This window comes from Erpetoichthys calabaricus, chromosome 8 (genome assembly GCF_900747795.2).
Source record: "Erpetoichthys calabaricus chromosome 8, fErpCal1.3, whole genome shotgun sequence".
In the NCBI taxonomy this organism is placed as follows: Eukaryota; Metazoa; Chordata; class Cladistia; order Polypteriformes; family Polypteridae; genus Erpetoichthys; species Erpetoichthys calabaricus.
Window position 1 is genome coordinate 79837710 of NC_041401.2, and position 12240 is coordinate 79849949.

The 12240-nt window shown below is 42.7% G+C and overlaps 1 protein-coding gene across 1 annotated transcript in view; it reads left to right on the forward strand.

Annotated features, from left to right (window-relative positions):
• baz1b (bromodomain adjacent to zinc finger domain, 1B) overlaps positions 1-7785 on the forward strand; it is a 54397-nt gene extending 46612 nt beyond the window's left edge. Inside the window, exons 12-20 of the mRNA XM_028806944.2 lie at positions 3093-3191; positions 3671-3848; positions 3959-4144; positions 4292-4439; positions 4668-4815; positions 5107-5228; positions 5479-5627; positions 6021-6127; positions 6490-7785. Coding sequence (XP_028662777.1) covers positions 3093-3191; positions 3671-3848; positions 3959-4144; positions 4292-4439; positions 4668-4815; positions 5107-5228; positions 5479-5627; positions 6021-6127; positions 6490-7204 — 1852 coding nt within the window. The 3' untranslated portion in view covers positions 7205-7785. The remainder of the gene's footprint in view (positions 1-3092; positions 3192-3670; positions 3849-3958; positions 4145-4291; positions 4440-4667; positions 4816-5106; positions 5229-5478; positions 5628-6020; positions 6128-6489) is intronic.
• The last annotated feature ends 4455 nt before the right edge of the window (positions 7786-12240 follow it).

Sequence of the window (12240 nt, forward strand, 5' to 3'; positions counted from 1 at the left end):
GGGAGATACTATTGCTAATCCTTTCCATGAAAACAATAAAAAGGCCAGTAAAGATTTTTTTTTTTTCCATCCATCTTTTTTTTTTTTTTGAAATCTGCATATTCACTTAGTGATTGAGGAAACTGGTAATTTTAGAGTAGTCTAAGCTAGTATGGACATTCCTTTTAGGTCAGGGGTCCTCAATCACAGACTTGGAGGGCTGCAGGTTTTTGTTCTAACCTGGTTGCTTAATTAGAAGGCAATTCTTGCCAATAATTTAATTTCATGGCTTGTTAGTGCTTTAACTCTGTCAGGTAATTCTTATATCTTAGATTTTCTTTCCCTTTCTATGGATATCATCTAAATGATTTGAAGGCTAAAATGGATGAGTAATTCTCAGTCCTTCACTTTTTCCTCTTCAATTTCTTTCCAAGTATTTAACCCAATAGTGCATGATTACACACTGGTGTAAACGGTAACAAGCTAAATGGAGAAATGGTGGTCTCTTTTGTCATTTGCATGTTATTGCTAATTAGGAGCCATTAAAAATCAAGAATACGGCTGTTTAAGACTAAAATAAGCAATAAGGGTTCAAAATTGTAACGAGCGAGAGAACTAAAGTGAAACAGAAGTGTTACTTGAGCAATAAGTGCTTCTTATTAAGCAGTTGGGTTGGAGCAAAAACATGCAGCCACTGTGGCCCTCCAGGACTGTGATTGAGGACCCCAGTTTTTGGTGCTGGGCTACTTAACAAACACTATGCTAACACTTGAATATTGAAGGTCTACACAATATTTGAACCCAAGACTTGGGCCTAATGTGTCTCTGCTCAAAGCTACCCTATTACCCAAATTTTTCCATTTTCTTTATTACGTTGCTGGTTGAGGCCATATGCTTCTTTGTTTAACATGCCTGTTTACACTTCATTTAGATTTGTGTTTGCTCCTTTAGACCTCCAAGGTTAAAACATGTTTCTAAATGTCCTCCTCTATCATTAAGATTTTGATACTGATTCTGCTTATTGATATACTTAATACTCTTATCGATACTACTCTCCATAATGTGGTGAGATAAACCCAGTTACCACCCCCTTTCAAGGGATGCATTAAGGGATGTCGTTACCTTCCTATGGTTTAAAAATTTTATTTTTTTTCCCTCGCAACTGAGAACTCCATTTTGTTTGTTCTTTGCATTGCTTTTACCTGTGCTTTTAAACTATTACTATTACATCTATACATCCCAAATCTCCTACCAAATCATACATTCATTCGATTTAAGTCAAGAAAAACTGTTTGAGTTTATTCAACAATTCTTTCTCTGAAAGCATTTTAAAAAAAGTAAAATCCCCTTATTAAACTTAAGCCAGCAAAAAACAGGGTGGGGGGGGAGAATTAAATCTTCGTAAATGGTACCACACTTTACTTGGTGCCTGACTTCTTTGCTCTAACAGAGCAAATTGAAATTGCTTGTTCCCAGGAGAAGCAAGTCGACACTTGTGTCAAGGTCTGCTGCAACAACATCCAACAGTGACGATGAACTGTAATGCTCACCAACATCTCCTTTGTTCAGCCTTTCACAGATGGAGCCCCGCAACTCACCGGTTTGGCATTCTTGACACAGTGTGTCCAACAACCAGCCTATCTGTGTATTCTCTCTCGACAGTTAACTCTGTGCTGGAGTCGGCTCATTGTTAAATAAACTTGTAGTTGAAGTTTACCATTTGATATTAACAAACATCTCACGGTAAAAGCTCAAATATAGTTCTCTTGCTGACAACTTTACCAATACCTCTGCCTATAATCTCCTTTTTTCTTCACCTCTGACCTGTGCCGTAGTTACTAGCCAAAACCAGTTATTAACATAAATACCATTGTTTGTCTTAAAGCATTCTAAATATAATTACATAAGTTTATCATGCATGATAAACTGTTTTCATCCAATTTTAATTCTTATGAACAATTGCTATTACCACCTCATAACTCATGTTTTAAAGGGACACACTTAAGTTAATTTATAACTTATCCCTTTGTTGTCAGGACGGCTCAGTTCAAACTTAAAATAACTACCTAGCAGTTAGCGATTTCCACTGTACTATGCATACCTAAATCATCGCAACTCCACTGTGGTGAAGGGCTGTAAATCTTTATACAATATGCTTTGCTGAACCCCTGTGGCATTCTGCTGTTTTTCCTTCCCCATTTCTCCTTTTTTGAGCGATGGAGAACAGGGTGGATGTGGATGTCTGAATTCTGGTAACCACTGATAAGCTGTGGCTGCTGCTTGACTGACTCTGTCTGATGCTCACTTTGTATGTCCTGAGTTAATAACTACTGACTTACTTTTATAACGATGATGAGCATTACCTTGACTTAATGATGTCTGGACAGTTGCATTTTCAGTTTGGCCAATTCAAGTAGCATCGGAGCTGGAAGGCTGCAGTGAGAGTACATTTCAGCAGCCGCTTTCTTGAAGCATTCCAGCACACTGCCCTGCTTCACATTTATGTGATGTTGTACTTGTATTTCAAGAGGTTGCCAGTGATATCCCATCTACATGCAACTACCATTTTACACACAATGGATTTAGCTGCATAATCATCACATTTACTAAAGTGAGCCCACAATTTTGAGCACTTTAGCTCATCTGTCATGATTACTGGAGATCATAGAATGTAAACACACAGCCACAAGACTAAAATATGAGCACCTTACGCCTGCAATGTCTTCCTCTATAGGGGACGGTTAGGAATTTAAAACTCCACTAATGTTAGGATGAATTAACTTTTCAAAAATACCAATAGTGCCACAGTTTTTCTAAGAGCTTATTGATATTTTGGTAACAACCAGTTTAATATCGGTTTTCGATACCTGTCCCTATTCTACACTATAGTAAAGAGCCTTTACTTTTTTGATGTGTAAAGTGTGTTTAGGTTTGAGAAGGGTGATAAATACTTATTATTGACTTAAAGTTTTAAGCTTACCCTTGTACAGATGTTTGAAGTAGAACAAACAAGATCTTGCCGCAAGATCATTCGACCCATAGTACTGAAATGTTAAAATAAACCAGATATAGCTCTTGGACGCATGTCTTGAAAGTGTTTCTCCATTACACAGGTTCTTGTGTGATACCCAGAAAGAGCTGGAAGAGTTGGTGGAAAGTCTTCATCCCCAAGGAGTTAGAGAGAGTGATCTCAAGCACAGACTACAGGAAAAGTGAGCATATCGTCCACTGGCTTGCAATTTAAAAACTTGTTTTATTTTGGCAATTTCTGGTAATCTATTACTATCAACCAGAGCAAGCATAAAGCAGTTTTCCCAACTGTCAGTCAGCAGTTCTTGTTTGTATTGATGACGTCTAAAATTTAATGCATTTGCTCGACTTGATGATATTTTGGAGAAATTAAGTAGATGATTGTATTCTTTCTAAGGTATGCAATATTAAAGTAGACAAAATGGTGCTTGTGCCTTCACAAATGTCTGAAGTTAAGGTTAAATTTATATATTGTGTAGAAAAAAAAATCAGCATCATAGCTAGCAACACTGAAGCACAACAGGATTATTAGGTTTTCCTGAAATGTCTGTATACATAATTTTTTAGAACACTTTAAAAAACGTGCTATATTGGAAGATATTTTGAACTGTTATTTTGCAACCTTTGTATGTGTGACAAATGTCTTCCATGGGTCTATCAGGTTTCAGGACATCCTGCACTCCATGTTCTTGGCTCGCAAGCCTAGTCCAGGTCTCAAAACTTGTGATGGCCATCAGGAGCTACTGAAGTTTCTACGTAGTGACATTCTTGAAGTGGCATCTCGTCTTCAGAAGGGAGGCTTGGGTTACATGGATGACACCAGTGAGTTTGAAGAGAGGGTAAGGGCTTCTTTCTTTTTTTTTTTTTTTTTTTTTTTTTAAAGGCTAATGATTGTGATACCTCGGGGGAATAGAGAAAAAATCTGTTTGCTGACACTTTGTTTACGCAGGTACGAGCCATTGAAAACCTCAGAGACTTTGGAGAGTGTATTATAATTCTACAGCATAGTGTTATTAAGAAATTCCTCCAAGGTTTCATGGCCCCTAAGCAGCAGAAGAAGAGGAGACACGGTGGAGATGACAGCAGTAAATCAGAGGAGGTTGATGAGGACAAGAAGCTGGCGGAAGAGGCTAGAGTACGTGAGGCACTTAAACTAGAATGTTTCTTCTGCCTGTTGTTGATGAACCTAATTAATTATTGGCTGTTGCTCTTTCAAAATCCTGACCTTTTTTAATTTCTGTATACTCACTATTGCACTGTACTTTCTTTGCTTTTTTTTAAGGTCGCTTCAGCAGTAGAAAAATGGAAAACAATGATTAGGGAATCCCAAACCTTCTCTCGAATGCATGTTCTTCTTGGCATGCTGGATGCGTGTATCAAGTGGGACATGTCGGCTGAAAATGCCCGTTGCAAAGTTTGTCGGAAGAAAGGTCAGTACATTTTCTGGTTTTCTGTGTTAATGAGCCAGAAAATGAACTAAGGCACGTCTCTGTCTGTCTTGTGGCATTCTTTCTTAATTCTCTTACCAGTACATGGGTCAAGACATTGGTTTGTGGAAGAAGTGAAATGGAAGTTTTTCACGTATCCATGTTGCTTAGAAAAGTTGTCGTCTATGATCTATCTAGCCATGACTAATCCTTGCCCATGTTTGTTTCTAGGTGAGGATGACAAGCTCATTCTGTGTGATGAATGTAACAAGGCTTTCCACCTTTTCTGTCTGAGACCTGCACTGTACGCTATTCCTGATGGAGAGTGGTTGTGCCCAGCCTGTCAGCCTTCTGTGGCACGTCGTTGCTCCCGTGGAAGGTATTTATTTTTTGTTGACCTTTTTTTAAGGTCTTCCAAGTGCATAGTTAGTTGTCTGCTTCCTGCATGTTGACAGCATTTTTCTTTGTTTTATTTTAAGGTCTTTCAAAGTTTGACCTTTTTGTTGCTTCTAAAATTGTTTACAGAAACCTAGGTTTGCTACGACATCAAAACCGCACTGAGTGAAGCTCTTTATTTGTGTGTATATTTATATAGAGATGCGTAATGCTACCTTGAATTCTTTATTTTCATAGTGTTTTAAAATCTGAAGTTTTTATGCCTGTGCTCTAGAAACTACAATGAGGATATGAGTGAGGAGGAAGAAGATGAGGAGGAGGAAGACGAGGATGAGGATGAGTTGGAAGAAGAGGAAGAGGAGTCTGATGAGGATCATAAGGTGGCTGGTTTCAGTTGTAAGTGGCCTAGAGTTTTTCACCTTTTGGTTTATTATTTTAACTTTAAGGTGTTCTTGGTAAAGTACAACATTTTAAATTCACAAGTTAGCTCTGTGCAAAGCAGATTATCATGCGTGTCTTTCTCAGATTAGTGATCTTGCTGTGGAAAATTTTGCACCGTGTTTGTCTTTTTCACTGCTATAAGCTTGTATTGTAAGTTATTCACTGCCTCTACTTCACATCGATTCAATGTCATTTTTATATACAGTGAGGTCTCGTAAAACAGCCAAGAATAAACAGACAACAACCTCCCGAGGACGCAAGCCTGGACGCAAACCCAAAAAAATCTCCCCTCAAAACCCTCGAGGTGTACGGCAGAGGGGCAGCCCAGGCAGCCAGGCCGACATTGATGAATTGGTTAGAGTTGCACTATTTTTTTTTTTTTTTTTTTTTTTAATAGATTTAATAAATAGATAGATAATAGAAATATTGATAATCTCAATATTTATTATATACACATACTGTAATAACAAATGGTGGTTTTCACTTGTGAACATGGTATCATTACTTTGGGTTTGAGGTAGTATGCTGAAATCCCAAGGCTAAAGCTATTGCAAGTCTCTACTTTAGTTGACCAGTATTTGTTTTTATTAAATTCTAGAATGTCTTGTCTTGTTAGTTTATCCCACTCTGTTTTTTAATTTTGTAGGATCCAGTATTGAATTATCTACCAGTTGTGTCTTTTTGTTTGGGAAGTGAAAGTGAAATGTGACAATCTCTGTTGTGGTTCCTGTTTCCTCTCTCCTCCAGGTTCAGCAAGGTTCTAGACATGGGGTTCGCAGGCAAGTTCTGGAGATGCAGAAATGTGAAGAGATCCTTTACAAACTGGTGAAGTTCAGGTTCAGCTGGCCATTCAGGTAAGATTATAGATACAAGGGATGTCCATCTAACCATTATCCAACCCACTATATTCTAACTACAGGGTCACAGGGGCCTGCTGGAGCCAATCCCAGCCAACACAAGGCAGGAATCAAACCCCAGGCTGGGTGCCAGCCCACCGCAGGGCATGCGCATGCACACACACACATGCACACACTCAAACACGCACTAGGGACAATTTAGAATCACCAATGCACCTAACCTGCATGTCTTTGGACTCCCAACTGTGAGGCAGCAGCGCTACCCACTGCGCCACCGTGCCACCCTACAAGGGATGTGTTTTGTTTAAATAGTAGGTGCTATCATTACTGACCAGAAATTTTACATTTTCTTTCCCTAGAGAGCCTGTTTCTGTTGAGGAGGCTGAAGACTACTTTGACGTCATCTCGCATCCTATGGACTTCAAGACCATGCAAACCAAATTCACTGATAGAGAGTACCGCCACCCAACTGACTTCATCGATGACATAAAGTTGGTGTTCTCAAATGCAGAGGAGTACAATGAATCAGGAAGCCATGTCCTGTCTTGCTTGGCTAAAACTGAGCAGTGCTTTGTAGATTTGCTGCACAAACACCTTCCAAACCAGAACTACTTGCGCCGCAGACAACGCAAGCGGGTTAGTGAAGCAAACAAACACCATGAGGAAGAGGAGGAGGATGTAGACAGTGAAAAAGAAGAGACTCCAAAAGCAAAGAAAAGGAAGCGTCGAATCTCCAAGTTGAAGGAGAAATACAAAGATGATGAAGACAGCGAGCAAGGTATCCGGAAACCACGGCAAAGCAAGAGGGCTGCTGCTGCATCTCACAAGAGCTATATCGAAATTGAGGAGGACGATGAAGGCGAGGCAAGTTACAGTGAACCAGAGGTGCCCCAGAAAATCAGAAAAGGCAAGCGTGGCAGACCACCTCGACAACCAGTTATCACTGAAGTGGTCCCCGAGAATGAGCAGAACAACGAGAGAAATCACTTAGGCAAGCGGGAGAGGGAAGAAGATGGAGAGGACAGTTCTGATGAGCACAGGCCAACATATCATTCCAAGAGACAGAAACGCTGAGCATGCTGGGGCATGCAGCCTTCCTGTGTAATTGTCCAGCATTTGAGTACAATGTGTCCACTTCCCTTTGGGACTGAAGGGTTCCATGAGTGAAGGCCTAAACTAACCCCCCCCCTTTTTTTTTTTTTTTTTTTTTTTTTTTTTTTTTTTTTTTTGGGGGAATATTTGTTTACTTGGACTGCGGAGGGAGCAGAGCAGCCTGGACTGCTTGTTACAAACACTTGGAGCTCTTTTTGTCGAAGGCTTTTTTTTTTTTTTATATATATATATATACATACATAAACATATTAGTGGGCTTGGTTTTTCTCCCTTGTGGGGTGGGGGGGGTTTGAAATTTTTTTTCCCCCTCTTCCCATCCTCCCCTTTTTTTAAAATAACCCCCTTCAGTCTCCAGAAAGGTGTAATGTGTGGCCTAAGGCTTGTGCAGATTTGGGGAAGTTAAACTGCTCCACTCTTCAATGTTGTATTCATAAACTTGAACAGCAGGGGTTTTGTTGGAAAATTGTGCACACTGCTCTCTGCGTCCAAAGTTCCGGCCTCCTGTCAGCACTGGTCCTCTGAGAACGTTGCCTTCATTTCTTGTCGCTAAAATATCAGTACCAAGTGGTCCCTCCCTGCACCAATGTGGCCAATCTGTTTGTTTTTTTTGTTTTGTTTTCTTTTTTTGTGTTGCCATCACAGTAGTCTACTGTGATTGGGTAGCCTCTGTCGTGTACTTGACATTTCACTCTCCAAGCAGCCTTTCATTTTGGCTCATATTTGAGTTTGTGCTGCTTTGTTGAATTATTGCTTTGGGCTCCTTCTGGCCCAGAGCACTTCTCTGATGGTCACTTTTTAAACAACAAAATGTTTCTGCCACAGATCATTTTATGAGTGGCATTGCTTCTGGCCGGCTGAGAGTCATGCTGCCGTTCAACAGCAGAGGTCGCTATTGGCCAGTGAGCTGCTGAGTTTCGCAAGGCGGTTCTCAAGCTGGAAGTCCAGTAGGCACAAAGCAGTAGCTGGATGTGGTGCAGAGTCCTTGCTGGGAGCAGGTAGGAGTCTTCAACTTTCCAGCTCTTTGATCGGTGTATTACTTCAAACCTCAGCATCCACCTTTTTTGGGTAGTTTGTAATGCTCAACTTTTGAAGTAAAAATGGAAAAACAAGCAAAAAAAATTCCTATTTGTGGAATCCTTTTTAATAAAAGAAAAAAAAAAAACACTGCAGTCTTGGTTGTTGCCTGTGTGAGCAGCGGGCCGAGTTGCCATTGGTTGCCCTTACGGATGTTTGTTTTGATTCTTTTTCTAGGTGTTACCACCAGACAAGTCTGTCTTCGTTTCCAGTTTAAACACACTATAGGTTCATGGCCATGGTGGGCCTGCTTTTTTTTTTTTTTTTTTTAAATGCGCTTCACTGCCATTAAGTTGTGCTGTAGTGGTGTCTCACTTTATCACAGTCTTTTGAATCTTTGATTCATGGGAAATAGTTCACCTGTATTTTGTGTGCTTTCAGTTATCTCTTCTAGTTGTTTTGATTGCTGTCTTTTCTCGTGTAAGTTGATAGCTCTTGTGGCCCCTTTTGCAGCTGCCTGGGGTGGTGTAGGGGGTGCTGGTTGAGGGGTCAGTCACTCGTTTGCTTGGCAGTAGACTTGACATAAGAGAAGGCTGCACAGCTGCAGGGAGCTGGAGCTCTTTGACAGGCGGGTCATGGCCTGCTAGTTATGTGTGTGTGTGTGTTTAAGCTGCTGTGCTAGGCCCCGAGGTAGATGTGCTGAACAGGCCCAATCGTGACTTATGTTTAGAGTTTCTTCATGTGTTCTGCACATTCTCCTTCTCAGCCAGTCTGCATTAGCTGGGTTGTCCCACACTCATAGCGGACCTCTGAAGATGTAGCAGGCATGATTTGCATTTTATGGGCAGATGAGCCAAATTTTTGTTCTGTGTGGTGCTGACACACTCCTTCATTGAGACTAACTAAGAAAGGAAAACAAAACAGATGATGGATTACATATTGGGGTCCAGTGACCGTGCAGAGGCAACTGCAAGAACTTGACATTAGAGCCCTCAGTGCCCAGTGCTGGTTAGCACCCACCTCCCACCCACCCACCTCCAAAAAGCTTTGCAGGTGTTGAAGATTTCCTCCAGTTTGAGTAGCTGGTGCCTTCACACTCTTTGAAGGGGTTGTGTGGATGGTGGCTCGAAAACCGCCTGGAACCCCTGCTGTCAGTCTGCAGCTGCTGGGAACCATTTGCTAAAAAGGCTGGGAAATCCAGCAGCAACTGTCCTGTGAACAAAGCTGAGCTTGTGTGTGATGGCCCAGCTAGGAATGTGGAGTGCTTCAGACATGTGTGTACCAACCCCCCCACTTCACTCACAATTTGGGTCTGCCTTTTACTCCAGAAATTGCTGGAAGACCCTGTATGGCCATGTAAAACCTGGTCTTTTGGGGGCCCTGTGGATGGAGAGAGGAGCAGGTGCTGCGGTGGCAAGTCTCCATTTTTCATTCACAAAATTGACATTACCTGGATTGCAAAACTTGACCATTGCATGGTTCAGGGTTGAGCCTGAACCTTTTAGGCACACGTGATTTTGTCTTTTACAGTGGCAGCACTTCATGGCTTGTATTAGACAGGGTAACCGTTGTGAAACTTGGCCACACTCCATATGGTGTTTGCCCAAATGAATGACCTCCTTTATCTGACCTCTCTGTCCACAGTGCCAGCTGCAGCCCACGCACATAGTTGCTGGCCACCTTTTGACCTCTTTAACTGAACGGGCTGCTGCCCGCCACGTGCCTAACAAACTTGCTAGGGTGACAGGACAGTTCACCCACTTTGTATCAACATATTTGGCTCTAGAAAGACTAATATTGACTCTGGGGAGCACCCTGAGGCTCAGCAGGATTGTGGCGCTGTTAGTGAGCTGCTGTCACCATCTGCGTTGCACTACCTGCTTTCCCAGTGGCACGTTCTGTAAAGTCAACATGAAAAGGTCCCACACTGACCCCTTTGCCTTGAAACTTCCTGCTGCCGATCCCAGCTTATTCATGTGCCATCGCATGTCAGTAATTAGAAAAGTTGTGTGAGGGCGAGAGGCCGTTCTAAAATGGTTTGACCGCTTGTGTGTGTGTGTGTGTCACACTCTGCCTTTCCTCCCATGTGTCTATGCCCACTGGCCTTGAGGCCCCGTGCTTCCCCTGCAGGACAGGATGCTGAGCCCCTTTGATGCTTTTAGGCGGAGGATGTCACACCTCTGCTCTGATGTTGGCCTCACAGTGTGGGATTTCTGAGCGGGCCTACTAGAAGTCATTCCCCTCCATGTCCGTGTCTGCAAATGTACATCCATTGATGGATTATTTATATTTTTTAATCTATGCTGGACAAGGCCCACACTTGAAAGGATTCACTTAGCCCCCTCTCTCGTGTACAGCTGCATTCTCCTCCTCCATCTTTAGCTTTTAGTTTGGGTGTTTTTTTTTTTGTTTTTTTTTTTTTTTTTTTAAGTCCTAAAGCCTACTGCCGTCCTGCTTTACCAGAAGTTAATTGGGAAGTGTGGCTCTTAGCTGATCTTCTGATGTCGAGCGCCTTCCCTTTGCTGCTCCGCGCCCATCCGGCTTGTATGTCCTCCAAGTTCTTCTCACTTGTTCTCATTTCAGATGTTTTTTTTCCCTCAGTCGAGAGTAACCTAAGTGGGAAGAAGCTGCACGGAGCAGAAAAGGGAAGCAGGTGCGCACTTGAGAGAGGACTGAATGGCTGTAAAGCTAAGTTTAGTGCTGAAAGACCTGCCTCACCCCACTACTCCAAGGGGTCCTGGCAGGCATTTCAAGTTCCTTGTGACCACTGCCCGAGGTCTGGTGGCAGAGGTTGGCTGAATTTGACATTGTCTGATTAGCCGTTTACTCTCTTGTCGGCGGTCCATTCTCTGAAACACGGTAGGGATGCCACTAGCCCCCTGAAGGACTCTTTGAATGTGGATACCATCTCATCTTTGCTTTATTGCAGATGTCAAGGTAACACAAGACTAAGCCTGGTTTAGTCAGGCCGGCAGCTTCAAAAGCTCGAGCTGCTAATAGCCCAGCAGATTAAAAATAGTGACCAGAGTCAGAGCTTAACGATGAAAGCGATACCGACAATTGCGCTTTTTCCAGATGTCATGCTGGACAGAAGGCACAAATTCTCTCAAGGGATCGAGAAGCTGCTCCTGCCTTAGTAGTGGATACTTCCTAGTGACCAGGCATGTGCCCATAACAGTGCAGCTCTACCCCTGTGCCCATGCAGGCTAGGGCTGTGTGTGCTCTCCAGTGGCAGAGGGACAAGGTCAGCATGGCACATGCACCATGGTGACCTGCTGACCCCGGCTACAATGGTCAGCATGTATTTTTCATTGCCTGAGACCGGATGACTGGGACATGATGATACTATGAATTAACTACAAAACAAAAAAAGAAAGCTGGATCCATGTCTATCCCCAAACATTTGAGACAAAATCTCCCCCGTTTTCCCCCTTTCTTAGGGTGACTACGTGCACAAAGCTGGCCTTGGGCTCCGTTGCCCCTTCCAGCTGCAGTTCGCTGTACTGCTGACCAGTTAAAATTGATAATTTGTGCTAATAATCTAAAGGTGTTGTAGGCCACTGGTTTGGTTCAATGTCCCCCAACAGCCAACCTTCTGGTATCACAAAGAAACAGGGGTCCCTGAGCCAAATGACCTCCCCCCCCTTTCACTGGCAAGGTGCCAGTTCAGAACTCCACTGCCCAGCCTTAACAGGGGGCTGCGACTAGCCACTCACGGTGGGTTCGACTCCCCTTGTCTGAAAAGCTGCTTTTCATCTCCGAAGGAAGCCAATGGAAGATAAGGCAGAGCTGCAGTGCTACAATATTTATAACGGTGCGTTTAGCTGCCATAAAAGACGTTATAAATATTTATCAGAAGCACAGCGGGGCTGGGGTGCACACATCAAAGGCTCCCCTCGCGCTTCTTTACAAAACACAGAATTCCAGCCGCGTCACTTTTGAAATGCAGTAAAAGCGCAGCGCGTGAGTGTGTATCCTCCGGC